The following is a 23,165-nucleotide window of genomic DNA, read 5'->3' as shown; positions in this document are numbered from 1 at the left end:
GTCTCTGCCACAGAGCTGAATCAGGAGACAAGGCAATAAACCATATTGCTACTAGACAAAAGTTTGGGACTGCCACATAGTACATGGAAGTACATGGAAGTCTGGTTGCACTCTGGGCTACTTTAAGATTTATCCTGAATTGGCATCCAGGAAGTATACTCTCATGTTCAAGTGTAGCAGCAGGGCTTATTAGTTTATCTAATGCTTAACTGGTGTGACATCCTGCTATATAAAAATGACATCAATAAGAATCCTATTAAACAACAGATGAGATAGCAGGTATTTAAATGTGTGCATGTGTACTTGTGTGCTTTAAATAGTACATGGCTCATAATTTAAATGCCAGTGAACTAGACTGATGGATACCAGGATTTAGAACAGATATATTTTAAGCTTGGAAGGGACCACAATAGTCAGAAATACCTTCCCAGCATCATAGCAGTGTACTGAGCTGGCACAGACATGCACACACAGCCACGTGTGCTGAGCTGGCTTGATCCCATTTGAACACCTTCCCCTCTCAGTGTAAGCTGGGAAAAAGGATAAGAAGAAAAAAAACCCTGTACTTACAAGTCTTGTCTCTTTCTCTGCTGATAAATATTTCCCTGTGGAGCTGGCAGCACCCACGTAGCAGCATCAGGAAACACCTCACCAGCAGACACGGGGTGTGCAGAGCTCTGTGGCAGCACAGGCAGGCACAGCTCACTCTCACCCACAGCTGCTGGCTGGGGCTGGTTCCCCTGTGCCTCTGCCTGCCACCAGAGCCTGTGTGTCACCCTGTCTGCCAGCCAGGGGTGCTGGCAATCGCCACCAGCAACATCTAAGATGTAGTGGCCTCTGCTTGTTCTCAGGACATTCAAATGGACTAAAGCAGGTGCAGGGTAACTAATAGTTAAATTAGAAAAAGAATACTTATTAGCTAGAAAAAGACGGTGAAATTCCTGCCTAATTTGTCTGTGGCAGACATCCTGGAATCGCCTCAATTCCTTTAGGGTAACTTTTATTGAGCAGGTCTTTTTTTCTACCCAGAAGTTTTGAGGTATAATTATGACCAAGATTCTTCTTAAAATCTCCCAGAGGGAGCTGAAATTTGGCCAAGGAGCCAAAAGAAGCAGAAGAGGAATTTGGAAAAAGAAAGATTGCATTTTCTTCTGGCCCTCTAGTCCCATCAGCTCAATATCTTCCAACTCTTTTAACAGAAGAATTTACAAAGGACTCTCCTGTTCCCTGAACGTTTTGATGTCCCTGAAGTGAATTTCTGCACTTGAAACAAATGAGTTTGCAACTTCATTGCAATGGGAAAGGCCTGATAAGTCTGGTGCATAATGGCATTTGTAGGTTTTCAAACGAAATGATAGTACTTCTCAAAAGGCACTTTATACATCTGTTCCCCCTTTATACTTCATAAAAAGTAGGGGGAAATACTTTTTTTTGGATCATCTGGTTTTGTGTATTGAAGGTGTTATTTAATACCAAAACCAATTTAATGAGTATTTATCAGAAAGTTCAGGAAAAAAATTTTAAACAGATTAATTTACTCTATTCATGTTTTAGGCTTAAGAAGATACTGTCAACTTGAAATTGGGTTAAAATAAATATCCACAGTAAGAGCTTTAGATACAAGGTTTTGCTTGTAAACTTTTCTGGACACAGTGGTCATTTTATATTTAAGGTTTTTTAGTTTGGGGGTTTTGTTTGTTTTCGTTTTGTGTTTGGGGTTTTGGGGGGTTTTTTGGGGGGGGGGGTTTGGGTGGTTTTTTTTTTTTTTTTTGTCTTTCTCATGTTTTTGTGCCAGCAGCAAGACAAAACCTATTCTGGTTACACCAGGGAAAACAAATAACCCAGCCAAATGCTTTCATAAGACAACATGTGTCTCCCATCATCACTCAGGTGAAAAACACATTTCAGACAAAATAGGGTTGCTTTTGTTTGCCTTTTTTTTTAATATCCTCTAAAAAAGGGGTAAATATTACAGGATTATTGCCCCAGTGCATTACCTCTTGTCTAGTCCTTCACACATGTGAAAAACTGAATGAATAAACACGTTCCTTCATAAAGTTTGGGAAAGTGGAGAAACACATAAACAGTATATTCAGAGCTAAACTGGATAATGATCCTGTTCATCTAAAAAGGGACAGATTTTCAATCCTGTTCATGTAAAAGGGGTCAGATTTTCTTTTCGTTTAGGCTAATGTAAACTGCAGAGATATTTTCCATGCAATACTCTATGATTTCTTCTAAATCATCTGATCTTACTTATCCTTGATGACCAAGAGGTTTATACCAATAAAAAGCATTACAGAAAAATAATTTTCCTTTAAACTAGTGAGTGGAAAGTTAAAAAAATATATATACTTTTGTAATTTGCAAAGAAAGGCACAGATATAGAAAGGCACGTCCTTAGAAATCTCAGCTCAGAGCTGCAGGTGGCAAAACAAGGCTAACAACGCAAATGCTTCCATAAGAGTGAAACACGGTCATCTGGGAATTTATTTTTTGGCAAAACATTGCATAGCACAGCTGAAGAATGCTGTATTTTGAAATGGGAAAGGACAACAGAATGCATCTCTTCTCTGATCTATAAAGGCTGATGCTTGGGGGTTTCTTCCTACAAAAAACCCATAGAAATGCATCCTCTGCCCATAACATACTCAATTCAGTGCTTCATTTTACTTTTTTTTACCCTCTGAGGCAGATGCATGGGGACAATCATGAAGAAAACATAAGATTACTTTGAACAAATGCAGCATCTTCAAGGCAGGGCACACCCTCCTCAATACTGCAGCTGGTTTAGAGGGTTGGGCAAGAAAGGGATGTGCTCCAAGTCCCCCAGCTGCGTTCCCCAGCTCTTCATCACCCGTCTGTCACCTCCTCCCGGCTGCACACCACACCAGCATCCTCCTCGTGCGAGCAGTTGTGCGTGCCGACATCGGCATGGGAGCACTCCAGCAGCGTCCTCTCCTGCCCGGAGCACTGCACATCATCCAGAAGAATGCGGAGGGACGTCCCTTCCCCGAACTCTGCCTTCTTGGTGGCCCGCACCACGTAGGGGAAGCCGAGCTGGCGGCACACCACGGCGGCGGCGGGCAAGCTCCAGCCGTCGTCGCACACCGTGCCCCACTCGCCGTCGATGAAAATCTCCACCCTGCCCCGGCCGCGGCCCCGCCGGCCCTGCCGCATCAGCCGCACCGCCCCATTGCGGGGGGGCTTCTTCTTCTTCCTGCTCTGCCCCCGCTCCTCTGCGCCCTTCCCCGGCCCGCGGGCCCCGCCGCCCGCCGCTGCCGCGCTGCCCGGCCTGGGTCTATCCCCTGCCGGCGTGCGGGGAGTCTGCGGGTCGGGGACGCGTCCCCACGGGGCCTCGGTGGTGGTCTTCAGCCGGGGGTGTGGTGTTGGTGTTTGCATAATAAACTCTGTTGGGGGGAAAAGCCAGAAAACCGTGAGTCTGTCGCTCTCCGGGCAATGCTGGAAAGACAACTATACGAAACGAGTTCTGAGTTTTGACTTATATAACTAATTTCTTGAAATTTGCCTAACTTGATCCTGTTGAAAAGCAGCAACACTCTTAGCGAGCCGGTATTTCCTCAGTGAGAGATGTCGGCTGCTGTTAGTTAGCAGAGACGACTGCAGGGCTGAAGGCCAACACGGAGCCTCTCCCAAAAAGGAAGCTCCAAGTGTTTTATTGGCAAGTGTCAGCCTGGCCCTTAAGGGGTAGGTGCTGGAATTTCAGTCAGGAGAGGAGCTCTTCACCATATCCTGGTGAAGAGCTGCCGAAAGCATTTTACAGACCGGCACTATTTCTGCTCTTCTCTTCATTACTAAGGATTGGATCACTACCAGAGGAGAGCGTGGCCTCTCCACTGGGCCAGATGCTTTATTCAGAGGGGCTGAAATTGGGAACATTCAGAATCAATTCTCTCTGGCAACTGGAATGTGCAAGAGGAACGGAGTTGCCAGGACAACACAAAAAACAGGATTTGGGGTTGGGTTTGTTCTTCTTTATGAAAAAAAAAAAAGGGAAAAAAAAAAGTCTTGAACTCTGAAGAGATGAAAATTCTTTGCTGTCACAGTTTCCAGGTGTTACTGGACTTACTTATTCACATGTGCTTTATTTTTAGCTTAAAAATAAGTTTTAGTTTGCCAGAAGGAAGCAATTCAGAATTTCACAGAATAACATTTAACAGAGCTGGAACAGCGTCACAGACATTTGCAAAGATGTAATAACTTTGAATTATACCCCAGATTTATGCATTCTCATTCATCATTTGCTTTGTAGTACAGAGAGGAGGAAAAATATCACTGTCTTATTTGTGCTTTGTATCTATTGTCCCCAAAAGACAAACCCTTGCACTGATCCATGTTTTTCCAAATAATGCTCTTTGAAAAGGAATTGTGCTCATGACATGAAAATATTTCCTTCCTTTGAAAGCTGTGGTTCTCAAGGCAAGAAACAGATCTGAAGGCCTTACCTGTGCACAGCTCATTTGCTGGAGCCTGGTCTGGCAAAGCACTTGAAAACCCTGGGACTGACTGAATACTGTGCAGAACTGTATGAAAGCTAATGGTCACCTGGGAGTGCTTTTCACCTCACTGGATCAAGTTGTCATTATATAAATATAGTTGTCATTATATAAATACACTTCCAAAAATGCACTCATAGCTAATACAAGGCACATGCCCTGGTGATTCTGTTACATTCAGACTAAATACTAAAACAATAAATATTTACAGCTACACATCCTTGTTTGCATGGTTCTGAATCAAAATAGTTGTGCTTATCTTTCACCAAAAAGAGAGTGTAGTTCTTGAGACACTTGGTAGAATCTCTCCCACTACTTCCAAGTTTTAATTTATGATAAAAACTACCTTGTAAACAAGCCCAAAAGATTTAGTTATATGTATAGTCTAAAAATCTCAACTTTTGACTTGCATAGAGAATAATGCATAAGCAGAAACAGACAAAAATGACTGAACATGAACCAAGTTACTAATATTTGGAAACTGCCTGCACAGCTAGAAAAGGAGAACATCTCTGAAGATACTGAGTCCTCAGGCATGTCAGCAGTCAATAATTAGCCTTAGAATTTGTTCCACCTTAAAGACTCGGTGTTGCAAGGTGCTGAGTGCCCTCATTATTCCCTGAAGCCGAAGCTGTAAGGAATTGTTAGTGACTCAAATGCAATGTAATGTGATTAATGTTATTAAAAATTAAATAAAAGTATCCTGACTTTGGAGTTCCTGCAGTACCATTAGCTTTTTGACAAAGTTCGTGGACTATGCTGAGTTGGAAGGGAAGTTGTTAGGGTGCTGCCTAGGTACTTACATGTGTAAATTAAATGCACAGGGGGAAAGAACAGTGATACTGCCTAGTCTGCTTTTGAGATCCTAATATTGTGTTCAGGTTTTTGCAGCTCACATAAGTAGTACTTGGCTTGCTGCAGATTCAGCTTCACCACTGACTACTCCAGCTTCAGCAGTACAATACTTCATGCAGCATGAAGCAATCAAAAGGCCCTGGAGGGTTTGGGAAAGCCAAAAGTTCACCTCACTACGTGATCACTGATTCTTTTGGGAGCATTTTCTCATCCCATATTTTCTTACTTTCAACTAACAATGACTCAGCTCTCATCTTACTATGAGCTACTTCCCAATCCTTCACCCATCATATCCTCCCCACTACCTGAAGCTACTGCAAAAAATCACTTGTCACTGAAAAGCACCATTGAGCATAGGGTCCCTGGACAGGAACAGTTACAGGGAAACCAAGTTGGTGGTAATGAAATGTGTACAATGTAGCACGAAAAGGGGAAATGAACAGGGTCAGAAACTACAAAGCAAATTTCACATGGCCCGGAAAGGGGAAATACTGTATGACTGATTTGAACAACCTCTCCAGATCCAAAACATCTGGGAAGATTTAATTTTGAGGATACCCTGAAGAGTGAAGTTCTGGGTAGTCTCCACATATGTGGAGAGATAGTTGAAGTCTGGAGTTTGTATCTACTACCAGCTAACATGAACCAATAATAAACAGCAAGAGTTACACTCACTCTCCTTTGGCACAAACGGGATGCGCTTGCTTTTGACTTTCACTGGTGATGGCTCAACTTGGCATTTTCCTGGTGGTGCTGTCCTTGAAAAAAAGGAACACATACACTGCACAATTAATTCCTTTCCTCTGGCATCACAACATTTTGCCTCCCATTGTTTTCCTAAGAACATAATTCTTATTGGGGGAAAAAAAAAAAAGAAAAAAAAAAAAAAGAAAAAAAAAAGGTCTGTTTAAATGATGCAACTAATCTCTTACAGTAGAAAACATAACTAAAGAATCACAGATCACCATTGATGAAATTCCAAATATTCACAAGGCAGTGGAGTTTTCTGTCTGTGTTTTCAGTTGCCACTATTGAAGCCATTAAGGAAATAAAACATTGGCAGGTTCAAGCACTACAGAAAGAGATAAATCAAACTCAAAATAAAAATTACAAAACTAGACAGTATATGTTGAACATCTGGCACAAAGGTCACGTGTATGCAAGGTTTCAGATTGTTTTCACGGAAGCAAAATAACACACTATTATTCATACAGAAAGCCCAAACAAATGTCTTGCCAAAAATGCATTAGTTTCAGAAAAGAACTCTAAGTGTCTCATCCAGAGGCTTTGTCTTATTGCGGTGCTTAATTTTGACCCAATTTGTTTGCCATAGAGATGTATCTCACTTCTGGGAAGTCACATCCAGTTCATCACCACTTTTCCCTATGACAACCATCTTGGTAACCCCTCAGACTTTTTCAGAGGTTTTCAAATTGATTAAAAAAATGCATGATGTTTGCATTTGGAGGGTACAACTCCTGTGCAATTGGGATTGTTTGCATTTGCACTTCTGTGGAAGGCAGGGAGCTTCTCTCTCAAGTGTCTACACAAGCATGTTCCCTGCTTTTATGAATTTTCCAATGACTTTTTTTTGGTACTCTGAACATGAATGAAACTTCTTTTTAAACTTAAACTTACAGCTTGTGTTTGACTTCTGCTTTTCTTATTTTTGCAAAAGTTGCGTAACACCGGCTTCTTAGTACATGGTTTACAGGAACTCTTCCGTTGCATTAGATAATGGAAAATGCTCCTGACAGAGGAAAGTTGGAGGAAACACATGACAGATCTGGGGGCTCTTTAACTTTGTGGATGGGTTTCAGCATAAAACTAGACAAGTGGTTTGCTTCAAAATCCTCAGACAGATAAAGCTGTAAATTTAATCTATTAAAAAAAAAAAAAGCTACTTAAATCTCACTCTCTGTTTCTGGCTGAAAGTAGCTTGGTGTTTAGCCAATATTAGTAACACTTTAAAAACAGGAAGATGGAAAAAACTGCTGTAAGTCTTCCCATAAAACACAGCTATTCCCTGCCTTGCCCAGTCTCAGATACAGGCAGGTGGATATCCAGGAGGTGTAATGATGGTCCTGTTCTCTTGTCCAATCCATATTGCTCTTTGAAACACTAAGAAGAATGTACTTTTTGATATTCATGTCTGGTTTTCCCATGAAAGCACTGCAGGTCACACTGGCCCAGCTTTGGCTGAAGTGGCCTGAGGGCACAGGGCTCTTGTGGGAGATGAAAAAAGGGATGGAGAAGAATGCAGAATAAACACCTTGAGAAAAACTCCCTCCTTTTGGGCAGGAATCTAGAGAAACTTTGCCCAAGAAAGACAAGCCACCCATAAAACACTCCTTTAGCATTTAGAAAATCTCTAAACCCACGTAACACCAACCAGCCCCATAAAAATTTGGCACCAGGCAATGTAGACCCCAACGACTGCAGGAGCAAAGCAGACCCACAATGGGTTGCTCCAGATGTTCTTTGATCGACCTCCCCAGAAGGGCCCAGCATGGGAGAAGGGTTAATTAATCAGCCAACATCACTCTTCACATCCACACCATCACACATCCCACCCATACCATCACATCCACACCAGGACTCACTGCACCATCACCATGCCTTGCAACAAGAACATCTCTTACCTGGAGGTGTCCACCACTTTGTACACCACTCCATTGGGAGCTGTGGCACTTGGTACACCAGTAGACAGGAAGTACAATTCCCCTGGTAAAAAAAAAAAACCCAGACACACCCATGAAAACTGTCCATGGAGTTTCTGTCCTGTACAGCACAAAGGCATTAACTCTGCATCACGGGTCTAAGAGCTCATTTGCAGTCCATTGGCATAAAATATTCTTGTCAAAAATTATTATTTGGACAAATTTCCACTGCAGGTTCACCTACGCAGACCTTCCTTGTCATCTCATTATCATCTGTGTCCTTTGACTTCTCTACTGTAAAACAGTCAAACCCTGAATTACTTTTGTTGAAATGAAAGGAAAGGAAATTAAGCAAGTTCACTGTCTTCTGCTCATTTGGATGAAGCACTCCTTTGGGGTGAATTACAGGAGAACAAGATTTTGCTTTTGCTTTCTCTAGCACACTCAGAGTGAGATGTATCTCACACAAAAGGCATTTGATTCATCACAGCTCTGTCAGGTCACATGAGCAGGGCCCAACCTTCAACCAAACAATGTCCATCATCATTTATTTGACTTATTTTCTCTTAACTGCATTTCTATCCTTCTCCTGTTGTGCAGGGGAGACTGGGATAAACAGTCCTTCTGGCACTCTTTTGAGAGCTCAAGTGCTTGAGTGGTGAAACAAAAAGGATCAGAGAGAAAAAAAAAAATTGTCTTTTTTTTTTTTTTTAAAGAGAGGAAACAGAAAAAGAGGCAATATAGACTTGCTTAGTGGATAAGGCAGATTTTTTTGGGGTGTTCTATGGGTAAACCAAGGGGAAGAGGGGAAGGAACAGAGAGGTCAGCATGAGCAAAGGAACGTGGGCAATTGGTGGCAGCTGGGGCTGCGCTTCCTTCCTCCTACCTACTCTCCTGTGCTGCCCTGGGCTGGGCTCCTCTGGATAATTCCAGGGCAGAAACCATCGGTTACCCCTGGCTGGTTTCTTAATTTTTCTGGTGAGCTTCATTAATGACAGGCCAGATGCAGCCTTGGTCCAAATGGGGACGGGAAACACCTGGCACTGGGTTTTGTGGCGATGTGTGTTTTACATCCTCCCCTCTTTCCTGGAAGTTATGAGGCAGAACTATGGATGCTCAGGCCATGAAGCACACAGGCTACACACATGTGACTCACAGACACAGTGCCTTGGGTGTCTCTGACATGTTCTGCTGGCCAGGGACGGGGCTGGTGGCTTTATAATGGCTGTGTAATGGGCCAAAAATAGAGATCTCCCCACCACATACACACATACACTGCAGCAGATAGATTAACATTCATCAGAGCCACAACCCCAAAACTTAAATGCTTCTGTGAAGAAAACCCTGTTAAAATTAATGGCGTGGCAAACTTGTAAAAAATGAGATTCCCAGCACACAAAAAAGGTGCAAGACAAAACTCTTCACAGCAGATAAAGCAACCTCACTGCAGTGCTATCAACAGATTTCTTTCCATTACTATAAAGCAAACACAAGGCAATTAACTACCTCTGAAAAGAGATTCCAGCCCAAATCTCCACTCAGCTCTATCGTACTTATGCAAAGTACAGTGTAGGGCAAAAAGGTGGCAGCCTTCCACCCCTGCTTTGTCCAGACTCTTGTTGACAAGCACAGGATGAGGGAGATCATCCTCACGTGCATGCGCAAGGGCTGCAATCAACAGCTTGATATTGCACTTGGCATAAAGCTGATTTGAACGAAGTTATTTGATTTTAGGGTAAGATATCCTTCTCACTACAACACTGTGAAATAGCTCTAAATTCCATGAATATTAACCATTAAAGAAAATGGAATTGAACTCTAAAAAAAAAAAAAAAGTCAAATTTTCAAGCTAGTACTTAACTTGGATGATTTGCATTCACATGATAAAATTTACATTTATATGATTTGAGCAACATCCAAACTTGACATAATCTGCAGGAAAAAACAGATGTTTAAAAGCCGGGGCATTCTGGAAGCAGGTGGTTGTGATCACGAGCCAAGACCTCCCTGGAACAGGGCAGAGCACAACTCCTGCATTGCTGGGTCGCATGTGGAGTGTACATAGTGGGGCTCATCCTCTGCCCACCCCCAATCAGGGGCTGCATATTCTGCAACACCCTTGTACAAACAACGGGAGACACCACCAGCTTTCACCCCAGGACTCTTTATTTCCTCCTCTTCAAATCACAGCAACTCTCTTCTAGAAAGCAAAATGTTATGAAAACACAGCAAAGCTCCACGGAGACTGTATCCTTCAGTGCTACGCAAGGCAAAATCCCAACTGGCACTAATAAAATATGGACCTAAAGACTCTTTTGCTGATGCCTCACTCAAGACATAACATAGGCTTTTGTCCTGCTTCACCTTGAGAGGTATAAATACCCCAGCCCAAGGTGAGCAGATACATAATTGCCGTTCATGACATCTGTTTCCCTGCATCCATTAATAATGCTCACAGCCTTCTTGACTAGACAAGAAGAGAGACTTGCTCTCCCTTGGGTATCAGCTTCTGGCTCCTAGGACCTGCATTCCCCATGGCTCAGCACTGTGAAGAATGAGGTTTTTTTTCTAAGCTTTGTTTTATTATACTTGCCCCCCTCTGCTCCCTGTTCTCCAGAGGGAAGGTGTGCAGGCAGCAGCGTGTCCAGCACAGCAGATTCAGTCCCAAGGCAGCTGACTCTCCAACTCCCACTGCAGGCACTGCATGGCACAGAGACCTCAAAATTAGCATTGTAATTCTGGTTTGATATTCGGGAGATTCAAGGAATCTGGCATTTTAAAGACTTGTGCTGTACCTCCCCACTACCCACCGGGAGTCCTCTCTGATCCCTTCTGTGGTGTTTTATTCTGAAGAGAAACCAGAAACACGCCATTCAGTGTGACATAAAGTTAGAAGATTACCTGCTTCATCTTCAGCAAAGGAGATGATGTATTGATAATAGTTATTGATAAGCCCAGGGAACATGCATGTTTGTCCTGTCCCCATGCAGATTTCATTGTACTGCCACTCTCCAGTAGCACGATCCTCCTTCAAAGACATCAGGCGTCTGCAAGGCAAAAGAACACTTCTACAACCTGACCCAGATGATTTATGAATATTAGCATGGACACCTGGAAGGATATTTAATGCTTCCTATCCCCACTAGCTGCAATAGGAACTGAAGCTTCTCTGAAGAGTGAAAGACTGTTAATATTAATCCAAATGCATTATATACCCTGCAACCCCTTGTCTTTCAAGGGCAACACAAACACATGAAAAAATGAGGGGAGGGTTGAAGGGCTATCAGGCTATTTTGGGAGGGGATTTTGGCTGGGGTTACAACTTAGTGAGTGTCCTAAGTGTTTACTTACCCACTCATAAAATCACCAAATATGTACAGGCCATTCAGGTTTGGAGACTCACAACCTCGATAGATGTAGCCTCCTGTAACAGATTTCCCCATTTTGTGTGGGTATGCGTAAATTGGAAGCACATCATCTGTAGGGCAGAAAAGATCTGTGACTTGTTTTGCACATGCTGCAGAATAGCTCTTTACCTAGATTGCCCTGAGACTGGCAGAGTACAGTCAGGTTCCCTGGTGCATCATCTATTTAAATGAATTGTCAATGGAACTGTATTTAGTTTGATTTTCACCTTTTCAGAATCACATTTGATTGCCCTGCCCCTCACCAAGATACCTCAGCCCTCTCCTGAGCCCTTCTCTTCCCACTACAATCCATCTCTGTTAGCGCCACTTCTGGCACATTTCTACAGAGCTTGTCTGGTTTAGCTACAAATTCACAGGTTACTCCTGGAGTCACTGCACCCATGTGGGAAAAGCTTGCCCAATATACCTTTGTTTAGGTGGTAAAAGGAAAAAAAGAGATGGGTGACTCCAGACTGCAGGCACTGAAGAAAAGATATGTCAGATGTCAGCACAAATAGCTTCTGTTCCTCTGAGATGGAGAAGCAACTTGAAAGGGCCATCAAATATTTATGGCATGGCACAGGCATGAATGATGTAGTACTGGCATATTAATTGTGAAATGTAAGTTAAAACATAAGACAAATGTAAAACGGAGAGAGATGTCCTGATTTTGAGGGTCTCCATTAGAGACTTAGAGGTCTTCCTCCCCTTTCTTTTGAAACTCCTGGCTCACAGGTACCTCATGGTACCCTTTCCTCCTCATCCTCACAGCCTTTGTCCCTGCCCATGTAGCAGATGCTGCAAGTAGCAAACCCAGCAGCTCTGCCAGCAAGAAATCTGCACCAGGGGAATTTCCTCTAAAGCAGGTGTTTTCTACACTTCAGCTGTACTTATCATTCTAAAGGGGCTGTGACATTTCACTGTTCTAACAAAGGGTCTCTAAAGTCATCAAAAATTGCTCTGAATCCCTGGAGACCTCAGGAAAGTGTCTGCCATGAATGCTCATGTGGGTACTGTCACACAGGAGAGCAATAAATGAGCTCTCTGAACAACTGCTTCAGCAAAGGGAGTGCAAAAAATCTGCTCCCTCCTCTTGACATTTTTATAAAAATATACTTAATCACTCTTGTACTTATAGCGAAGCCAATAAAAGGAAGGAATTTAAACTGAGTTAAGATTAGGAAGAAAATTAAACAACAGCACATAGATGAGAAAAGAATCAGAATCTCAGCTAATGCAAATCAGTGCCAGCCCACTCCACTGCCCCCCTGAATCTCTGAGAAGAGATTCCAGCACAAGACATGGTCCACATCAGCCCTTGCAATTCAATATGTTCTGACTTCACATGCTCACTGAAATTTAGTCAGCCAGCAAACACCCTCAATCAAGTTTAGAACAGTTTAAAGAAATTAAAATAAAATGAGGTTTTCCTTTGTGGCATAGCTAAAAGAAATGAAAAGACACCGTACATTCAGTTCCCTGCAAAGCAGGCAGCGTGCGTAAGGGCTGATCAGTCAATGTTTTTCTCTCTTTGTTTAAAATAAGGACACTATGTGTGAGTTATGGAGAAAAATACAATTCCTCCAGATTTTTCTTGCTCCTGCACAAAAGCTTATTTTATCTGGCAAAGATGAAACTGTCCCTCTAAACCACAGAATCACTAAATAATTTCACTAACAACACCAATCACCTAGAAAAACATCAGCTAGCATGTTTCGCTTTCCTCCTAACTCAGAAACGGTAACATTTGTACTTTCAGTATTTATGCCCTGAATTTAAGCCAGTTCCCTTCTAGACAGAGACAATAGAGGTTTACATCCCAAAGAGTAGTGTTTACCACCAAGCAGCCAGGCTTTGAAGGCAGGAACTAAAAACGAGAGCAGCTCTATTTACCCAAGGAAGAATTAGCGCAAAGTTTTTTGTCGTAACAGCTGAACCCTTCCCTCGCCCTCCAGCCGTAGTTTTTCCCTTTCTCGACGATGTCGACCTCTTCGTATTTATTCTGCCCCACATCTCCACAGAAGAGCCTCCCCTTCCCTTCCTTGGTGTGAGGGTCGCCCCTGTCGAAGGAGCAGCGCCACATGTTCCTGACTCCGTAGGCGTAGACCTCGGGGCGAGCGGCGGGGTCGCTGACAAAAGGGTTGTCGGGTGGGATCCGGTACACGGGCCCCCGGTCGTTGTTGTTCACATCGACCCGCAGCACTTTGCCCAGCAGGGCTGATCTGTAGTGGGAGAAGAAATGAAAAAGATAAAAAAAAAAATTAAGGCTAGACTGTAGTAATGCACCCCACACCCCCAGCAGGTGTTTCCGAACAGGGAAAGAGTTTCAGTTTACCTTTAGACATTTTAGGAAGTTTAACTAGAAAGTTCTGTGTTATTTTCATAATATTAAAAATTATATTTTTATATTATAAAAATAATATCATATTATCACATTATATTATTTTAATATATATAAATTATATATAATAATGTAATTATTATATATAATAATTATATATTATTATCTATAATATATATTATATAAATATTATATATAGATATATAGATATATAGATATAGATATAGATATAGATATAGATATAGATATAGATATAGATAGATATAGATATAGATATATATTCCTGTCCTGGCACTCCTCAGTGCCAGGACAGGAGCACGGATTTGGCTCCGAGAGTGTAACTCAAAGCCTGTTAATTTCATTGGGCCAAAAGCCAGGTTGTCCCTCCTAAAACATTCAGTATTTAGGAAGGAGCACAAAAGAAGTAAGAGGCTTTTTGGAGTGTTTCTACCAGGGTGTCAGAGGTTTTCTCAGACACCTGTGCTGGCTTTTCCTTTGTTTTCTGTAACGTTTGTTATTTTGTTATTTTTCTTTATTAAACCTTTTCCTTTACAAAACACCTCTGAAGAGCAGTCTCGCTAAGATTATTTTCAGCCAATCTGCAAGGGCTGGACCCTCAGAGATTGATACATTGGTTTATAAGACTGTGGCCACCTGTTAACCTGTATCACTAGACCATGGCAAAAAAATCAGAGCGGGGTGGTTGGGAAAGTCTAGGGTTTCATTCTTTCTGTTTTAGAAAAAACAAGTCTTTGAATATCTCTGAAAAAAAGAACCATTTCAAGATAACTGCATTTGCCTCCGAACAGCCTTCAGGTGGCTGGCACTGATTTCCCACTCCCTGGAGCTGCCATAGCGATGGATCCACTCTTACTTGTTCTGGGCATTTCCAAAGGTGCCAAAAGGATCCCCAGCCATGCCTCCATCTCCAGTGAAGATATAGAGATACCCATCATCTCCAAAGAGCAGCTCTCCTCCATTATGGTTGGAAGCAGGTTCTTCTATTTCAAGGATTATCCTAAGTGAAAACAGGGAGAAAGCAATTACCTACTGCACAAGCACCATGCAAAGGGCAGAGCAACGTCATGACAGTGTAGTTCTTGACAGATGGAAGCAGCTACAGATTGCTTTTGATACAAATTCCTCCATATCCATGTTACTGAATTTTTCTTGGGCATAGCTGATTTTCTAAACTTAAATAGTTTCAACATATTTTCCAGATTACAGAAACACCAACTTGTGTAATATGGAAAGTCTGGGAAGTCACATAACAAAATATACTTTTAATTACTTAAACTTTTCCCCTGATTCTTTCTTCCTCCTTGTTAAACTTATTTTTTATTTTTCTTTATAATTTATGAAAGACAATCTGAGCTTATAACAAATTGGAAATTGTAAGAGAAGGGATTCCAGTCCATCTGTGCATCTGTCCAGCTCCTGGCACAATCCTGTCAGCCTCTTTCAACCAGAGCATAAAACTTTTCAAACATTAAGGAATAGTTAATTTTTTAAAGAGAGAAGAATCCTTAAATGATAATTACACACTCAGGACCTTACGAGTTTAAAGGGAAGTTAAAAAGCAGCCCCACCAACAAACTGAATTTACCAAATGTTATTCAAAGCAGTACCAACAAAATTTGCCTTAATTTTAACCCCAAACTCTCTATTTTATTTGTTTATTTTATGCCTGGAATCCCTTCCATAGCATGAAAGGGGAAAATACATAAATTATAATTTTATAAAATGGTAAAGCCACAAATACATGCCGTGGAGGTTCCCAGGTATAACAACCAAAGTTTATTATTTCCAGCTTCTAAAAAAAGTTTAGATTTCATGCTGGCAGTGCATTTTAATAGCTATGAAAGCAACTTATAACATTTACTTACACCACCTCATTTTTAGACAGGCTTTTTTCCCCTCTAAATTGTTGATAGTCATTGTGAGTTGTGGGAAGGAACCCAACTATGAAGTTATTGTCACCTCCTGTTAAATGTCAGCACCTCTGTGCAAGAGTGCACAGGTTCCAGCTGACAGAAGGAGTGAGGGAGGATCCTGTACAGACAAAGGTGAATCTTCTTCAGCCTCCCAAAGAAGATGGAAAAAACCAAAATGGATTGAGAAACGTCTGAGGATAAACAGACACACGCGTTTGTACCGAGGCAGTGCACACCACATGTCAGCTTGAGCTCCTTCTTGGGCAGCAGCTCAGGATGAAGTCAGTGGGACCTGTGCCTGCATAAGCATAATAGGACCACAATTTTGTTTTCCTAAGCTTTTGCTGTACTAACCATAAGCTAAGTAAGCACAGAAATTGTTACAAACATAGAGCCTGAGGATTCTTAAACAAGACAGCTCATGGGCTGTTGATACCTGCAGGTTTCTAATTCACTTTCCTGAGTGCCATGTTGTAATCCCCCTTACCTGTCATCGACAGTGCTGTTTACACTGGATTGCTGTAATTGCTTTATAAACTAGTATCCCCTCTCTCTATCATTAGGCTATGTGCATTTTTGAGCTAGAATCATCCACAGCTGGGTGTTTGGAAAGCCCCTAATAAAATCCAAATAATGAAGCAAAAATCTTAGCATTAGTAATCTTCAAGGGTCTCTTAAAACAGTGGTTCTATAACATAGTTCTGCAACAGGTTATAAATCCATGAGCCTGACTCCACAAACAAGTCTCTCATCATCTGTGCATATTAGTGTGGAACAACTGCAAGACCAGACTCAAACAAATGACCTTTCCAATTAAGATGTACTCAGTAATAATACAGTGACTAGTGTTTTGTTTAATTTGATATTAAATTTGTAATATCAAAGGGTTGAGTTGTTGTTCAGATAAAGAAATATGGGACCAAATCCATCTTTGGTCTGGTATCACTTTGTTTGTTTATACTAATTTTGGAAACCTTTGGCTTTGGAATGAATTTCACTCATGCCTTGCAGAAGTCTATTTCAAAGGGTAATCATAAAAGCACAAAATAAGCAAATAAACCTCCAAGCTCTGCCCAACAATAACCCTAAAATACTAACTATAAATAATGTTCAATCCATGTTTAGTTAATTCCTCAGACATGCCAGAACTGAGAACTGTACATGTTTTATCCCTGAACACTTGCAGTTCATCCATGCAGGACACACATTCTGCACCTCAATACACTAGACATGGACTTGGACTAACATGCTAGCATTCTGGAATGCAAAAACATTAAGCTAAATAAGTCTCATCCATTAATAGTCTTTAAAAATGTATAAGTTCTTAAAGATCTAAGATCTTGTGCAGTCCTGCGCCCCAATTTCTAAGATCTTAAATTCATTTGTCAGAGAAACCTGTGTACAATACCTTTCAGAACCATGGTCCAAGGCATTCATGTCAGTAGGAGATATTCTGAACTCACTGATTCGGATTCTCTCCTCATAACCAACTTCCACTGAATAGTAGACGTAGACTTTACCATTAAATTTGAATTTAGGGTGGAAGACAATACACAGAAACCCTCTCTCATCTCCTTCCCAAGGTGAGGTAAGCACAGCTTCACTGATGTTCAGGAATGGCTTTTCCAGCCTGGATCCATCGGGGAGGTAGGTCCACACCAGGCCAACCTGCTCGGCGATGAAGAACCTGTGTGTGCCATCATTGGCGTGCACCATCGCCACGGGATTGCGCAGCCCGTTGGCCACCTCCACAAGGCAGAGCTGGAGACAGCCCTCAGCGTCAGCCGTGACCAGCCCCAGGTTCTGGTTCAGGTTCTGGTTGGCCAGCAGGTGTGGGAAGCAGTAGTCGGTGTCCTCCAGGGACAGGTAGCGGCAGAACTTTGCCACGTTGTTTTCCAGTGCAATCAATTCTGGGTCTGCAGAGAGAGAGCGAAAAATGGAGCGGCAGTTTTGCCACACTTGCGTGCAGTAGTCTTGGCACAGTCCTGGTATGGTCCGCACCGGGGTGGAGGGATCCTCAGCATCATACAAGTGAGCTGCATATGGAGAGCATTCCTGGAGGGAGGGAGAAAAAGCTTCAAGTCATTTCTTGGACCAGATTTGAAACAGCTGAGCAGTGATACTAATTGGAGATATTTCATCTTAATTACAAGATACGTTGTGGTTTATTCTGAAGATATATTAACAGAGGGAAAGATCTTAGAAAGGGGGTTTGTCTCAGCACTCATTGAAATTATCTTCGATATTCCTGGTGAAAGCTGACTTCCTCAAGCTGTTACTCATTTATTCTAACCACAGAACTTTTCAAAAAAAACTGCAATGATGCCTATGTTGCTACATCGCCCTAGCAGACTGTACTGGGGAAAAGAGACTTTTCGTCCTTGGATGCTTGACTTTATCTACGAAAAAATAAGATCCATCACAGAACAGAAGTGAAGCCAAAGAGTTATCTGAGAAGATTCAGGCCCTGCATCTCCACACTGATGACAGAATGGGAAAGGCCAACAGGGCCAAAGCCTGGGACATTCATACCTCATCATCTGATAATCCAGGCATGCACCTCAAACATGGATATGATTTACAGCTCAGAAGGGGTGGGATGTGAGAGCGGAGGAGGAGAGGGGGACACCATCCTTGCCTGGGTCCAGCTGCCTTTGCTGGCGGACCTTCGCCTACAGATAGTTTATATCGCCCGCCAGGAGGGGTGAAAGGCATCTCATGATCATGACATGGGTCACTAAGTTCTGCAAGGGATGCTGAGGTTACAGGATTTCAGACAGCAAACACAAAATGGCCCTAACCCAGGCAAGGCCACTGGCAGCAGCTGCAGCTCAACCCTTGTTTATGGAAGGTGCAGCCTTGGAAATCTGCTTAAGGACTGGATCAATTTCACATAGCTCATTGTAATCTCCATGATGAGAACTCCTACAGACACATTTTCCTTATGAAAAAGCTGTGATCCAGTAAAACTGTCTGTAAGTTACAAACTGACTGAAGTGAGTCAGTTCTGTTTAGTGAGGGTTTTTGCTTATAATAAACACAGTATTTTCCAGTTAAAATGCATCTTCCCAACAAGCACCTCAAAAGTGCTCTTCAAATAGTGCAGCATGACTCTGTGGAGGCTCAATTATTTTCAAAGTTATATTTTGATAAGTACCTGAGGCAGCAATGGTCAGAAAAGAAACTACTACTTAAATAAATTCTGTATTTATAAATTCCTATCTGGCATTGCTTCTTCTATTACTAAGCAAAACCAGCTTAATTTTTTAAAAAAGAGAGCTGTTTCTAGAACTATAGGGAGATATTTCTTAATGCAGACTACAACACTATTCAGTAGCTGAGAAGATATAACATCTGAGATTATGAACTGTTTAAATTAGATGATAAGCATACACAATATTTAATTTTTATTTTATTTTCCATTACATACCATAATAAACTGAGAGGCCATATAACAGATCATTAGTGTACAATAAGCTTTCCTCCTGGAATGTCAAGCCATTCATTGCAAAATGAAGGTTATTATGCTTTCAAATGAGCAGCAATTAATGTGGTAAAAAGAAGATTGCTTGTGACACAAAGCACTGAAATTACACAGGCAGATTGGGTTACACACTCGGCTTGGTTACACGAGGTGTGCCAGGGACAGAAAGAGACAGAGCATTTGTTAATTCACTTGTAATGACTGAAAAATTTGCCTCAGAAAACAAATTGAAATGAGACAGAACGGGAATTTGATGGGAGGGCTGGGTGGGAGCTCAATCTGTTGTTGCCTACGGAGGTTTCCTACACAGAGGGAGGAGGCCCCTCACTTGAGTAACTCAGGTGTACCCCGTTGTCTGAAAGCCTCTTTCAAAGCATGCAGTGATCTTATGCATTATAAAGCAATGCCCTGGCTTCAGGATCAGAATTAAAAATATCCCAGAGATATGGATTCCCGGTCTCTGCCATTGCAGGCTGCTCACCACAGCCTCAGGTGTGTCTGTATAGAAGCTGTGGGCAACTTCTTCCCCCCTAACAGCATTCCTGGTGGCATATAGCTAATCACAGCAGCACTGCACTGGCAGTGACTTTCAGAGATCTATCACTAGCCTGAAAATACCTAAGCATGTCCTAGGGTATTTTCAAGACATGTGAAATATTTTCCAAATTTTGTTCTGGAAGAGGTGGAGCCTCATGCCTTATGCTGAATTTCTTTGCTTCTGAAGCAAATGTTGTGGTCCTTTAGCCTTCACATCATTCTGTCATGTTCACATAACTCAAAATACCAAGAAGCTCTACCTCAGAGCCCAGGATCAATATTACATCTAAATTGTCATTTCCAAATGATGCTGTCTGCTCATTAATTTTAAGCTCTGTTGTGGTCCAAAAACCGAGGAAACTAATGGGCAGATGATCAGTCACTTCAGTAGGGCTGGAACAAGTTTGTACTATGAAAATAACTCATCAGAAAACAAAACAAGTCACATTAAGACAGGCTAGCCAAATGCATCCGGTCTGTTCCAGTAATTCAGTGGCAGCTCCTTATCTGGGGAATTCCAACAGTCTGAATCTGATGGAACACCCACATCAGACAATGTCTTATTTACTGCTGCTATCAGCCTGGAGGAAGCAACAGGACTCGTCAGAAAAGCGTTTAGCTTCCACATTATCCCAGGCATTCCTTGACCACCTCCATCTGGAAACTCAAGCCTTCTAGCAAGCTGTTCCCCTAGAAGCAGAGTGAGGCATCTGCTCTTGCAGTTTGGTGGAGAAGAGAAGGCTCCAAGGTAACCTTATGGCACCTTTCACAAGAGAGCTGGAGAGAGGCATTTTACAAGGCAGTGTAGTGATAAGACCAGAGGTAATGGCTTTAAACTGAAGGGTGGTCAATATAGACTAGATTTAAGAAAGAAGTTGTTTATAATGAGGGTGGTGAAATATCCTAACAGGTTGCTAAGAGAGGTGAAAAAAGCTCCACCCCTGGAAACATTCAGGGACAGGTGGAGCAACCTGATCTAGTTGAAGCTGTCCCTGCTTATTGCTGGGGCGGTTGGACTAGGTCCTTTCCAAATCAAACTATTCTATTATTCTATGAATTCAAGAAAAAGCAGGAATCCACAAGCACAAATTGAGAACCTTTTCAACATAATTTGATCACATTTGAGAGAAATCATGAATTGTGAGCAGAAAGAGACAGAAGCATGCTGAGTAAGTCACAGAAATACACTTATTAATTCAGGTCTAGGATATAAATTGTATACACAATGAATGAATAGAAGCAGAATGTTCTCGAGTGTTTGCAATGACTGAACTTCCATGACGTGCTTGTGCAGCCAGAAGCGGTGGTTTGTAGCCACATCTGGGCTGGTGATGCACTGAGCTCATCAGAACATTTCAGTGAATCATTGCTCCCACATTGAAGTATTTCCCTGCTTCTGAAGACATTTTCAATGGCTGGCTTTCTGACAAACACAGGAAACTTAGTTATCACTTCCAGAAGCAGGAGTGCTTAGCACACACTGCTAACTGATTTTCTATCTGTGAATGGACTCTTACACACCGTTTGTTTCAGAAATATATTCAGATGTTTTTTTGCTTCCAGTACAATGTGACATGAAATAGAAGTCAGTTCTCTAGAACCTGGTGTGGAAAAGTGTTGTCTTTCTCTTCACACTTTAAGGAACCCAAGAGGTACCAGCAAAATGCTAAGAGCAGGATTTCTGAAATGCTATTTTGATCCCATCTGAGCACAGCAGACAAGACTCCACTGTCTGAATTAATTTAAGGTTTACACTTGCACGGTGCCGAGCTGCCACTGCTCTGTCTCAGGGGCATTTTCATACATGCGAGGCCTCCACTGATGATAGGGTCAGACACTTTGCTCTATGCAGACTGTGATCATCCCAGTATCATATCTGGCCCCAGAACATCAGCTGAGTGGAAACTCCCCCCTGAGCAGGATGGCCACCACAGAGGTTCCTAGGCATTACTCTGCACCCATCACCAGGACTATTAGCACCTGGCACATGCTAAAAGTGCTGTAATCCAATACAAGAAAACCCCACCTGACCCCATCAATTGGTGATAACAAGGAGCAAGATTTGTGCAGGCAGGTGCCCTGTGAATTTCTTCACCAGGTCTGGTGTCATAACCCTGGGAGAGTGAGGAGAGTCTGCAAACTGTCATTGCCCAAGTACGTATCTCAGAGACTGCTGCTCCTAAATTGAAGAAGAGCAATACCCCTGATCCTCTTTTAGACAAGTGCCAAAGCACAAAAAGTCCACTGGCATACTTGATGATGGACAGTCACTCCTTCCAGTGCCTGGGAACACGTGCTTAGGCTGCTGTGCTATCCCAATGTGTGAGCTGATGTACCCATGCCTGTGCCCAGGTGCTAATGCCATGACTGATGCACCTCTGGGTGGGTACTCCAGTCTGGGCTTGGGAATTGACGTTATGGCTCACACTCCCCTGGACCGTCCAAAGTCCCTGTGCCTGGACCAGCGCGTGGGATCAATGCGCCCATGGCTGGGCCAAAGCATCCCTACCAGGGCTCGATGCAGCCCTGCATGAGTAGATGCACACACACCTGGGCCAAAGCACTGCCATAGGGCAGAAGCATCCACGCCTACGCCAGAGCTCCGTGCAGGGGCTGAATACTCCTGTGCGGCTGCAGATGTCCCCTGCGCATTGGAAGACCCCTGTGTGGCTGAGCCCTGCGGGGCGGGATCCCCTCAGCGCAGCGGGAGCTCCGGGGATCCCGGAGGTCTCACCTGGCACAGCAGCTCCTGCAGGTGCCCGGCGCAGGCGGCGTAGGCGCGCTCGTCGAGGCGGGCGCTGAGGCGGTAGAAGCGCTGGAGCAGGGCGCGGTCGCGGCGCGGGTCGCAGCAGCCGAACTCGGCGTAGCGGCGGCAGAAGGCGAGGCCCCGCGGCGGCCGGAACGGCGGCTTGAAGTCCAGGCACTGCGGGTGCGGCCGCGCCGGCCGCGGGGCGAACGCCGCCGCCAGCAGCAGCGCCAGGGCCGCCCGCGGGCCCCGCATGGCGCTCCGGGGCCCCGCCGGAGAGGTGGGCGCTGCCCCCGCCCTGCTGCGCCCGGCCTCGGCCGGCCCCGCCGTCCGCTCCGCCCGCCGCACCGGGAGCGGGGAGCGGCCGGCCCGGGGCTCTGTCAGCGCCCGGACCGCGGCTCCGGGCTCTCAGGGTCGCGGCGCCGCTCGCCGAGCCTGTCTCCGTGATGACTTTGGACAGGCGATTTTATTTTGATTCCGCCCAAAGCGTAACCGGGCAGGTACTTGGCTGGACAGCCGGCAACCGGGTGTCGCACAGCACCGGAGTGGATCGTTCTGATTCCTTAGACCCTCCCCTCAAGTGATGTCTGCCGGACTCGGTTCTGTCGTTGAGGCTCTTGTACGACCCAAACACGACAGTATAATAGCACTCGGAGTTTGTGAGGCTGACGGGCATGTTTGATA

General features: G+C 43.4%; 1 protein-coding gene across 4 annotated transcripts; it reads right to left on the bottom strand.

The window, feature by feature from the left end:
* Positions 1-1,919: 1,919 nt before the first annotated feature.
* Positions 1,920-22,758, bottom strand: HHIPL1 (HHIP like 1). Of its 4 annotated transcripts, XM_066188782.1 has the most exons (10): positions 22,470-22,758; positions 17,123-17,769; positions 14,655-14,798; positions 13,333-13,661; positions 11,384-11,510; positions 10,934-11,079; positions 10,626-10,732; positions 8,015-8,096; positions 6,048-6,125; positions 1,920-3,410 (listed from the first exon to the last, which is right to left on the bottom strand). In XM_066188782.1, the coding sequence occupies exons 1-10, from the start codon at positions 22,734-22,736 to the stop codon at positions 2,854-2,856; spliced, it is 2,484 nt and encodes an 827-aa protein (XP_066044879.1). In that variant the 5' UTR covers positions 22,737-22,758; the 3' UTR covers positions 1,920-2,853. The 4 variants fall into 4 exon arrangements, 3 of the variants coding, with proteins under 3 accessions (XP_066044879.1, XP_066044880.1, XP_066044881.1); XM_066188783.1 differs by lacking the exon at positions 10,626-10,732 and having other exon boundaries at positions 6,048-6,130; XR_010721947.1 differs by lacking the exon at positions 10,626-10,732 and having other exon boundaries at positions 3,321-3,410.
* Between the last annotated feature and the right edge of the window lie 407 nt (positions 22,759-23,165).

Source organism: Chamaea fasciata, unplaced genomic scaffold (genome assembly GCF_029207755.1).
Source record: "Chamaea fasciata isolate MVZ Bird 193981 ecotype frontalis unplaced genomic scaffold, bChaFas1.0.hap1 SCAF_7, whole genome shotgun sequence".
Classification (NCBI taxonomy): Eukaryota; Metazoa; Chordata; class Aves; order Passeriformes; family Sylviidae; genus Chamaea; species Chamaea fasciata.
Note: the sequence above shows the minus strand (reverse complement) of the source record. Positions and strands in the feature narration are given on the sequence as shown.

Bases quoted from the DNA above. Each gene is read 5' to 3' on its own strand.
- HHIPL1 (XM_066188782.1), bottom strand. From the start codon at position 22,736: ATGCGGGGCCCGCGGGCGGCCCTGGCGCTGCTGCTGGCGGCGGCGTTC. The intron at 10,733-10,933 runs GTAATCTTCTAA...TGTGCCATGCAG, and splicing joins CTTTGCTGAAGATGAAGCAG to TGCCTGCAGTGGGAGTTGGA. The intron at 6,126-8,014 runs GTAAGAGATGTT...TTTCAAGGACAG, and splicing joins AAAGTGGTGGACACCTCCAG to CACCACCAGGAAAATGCCAA.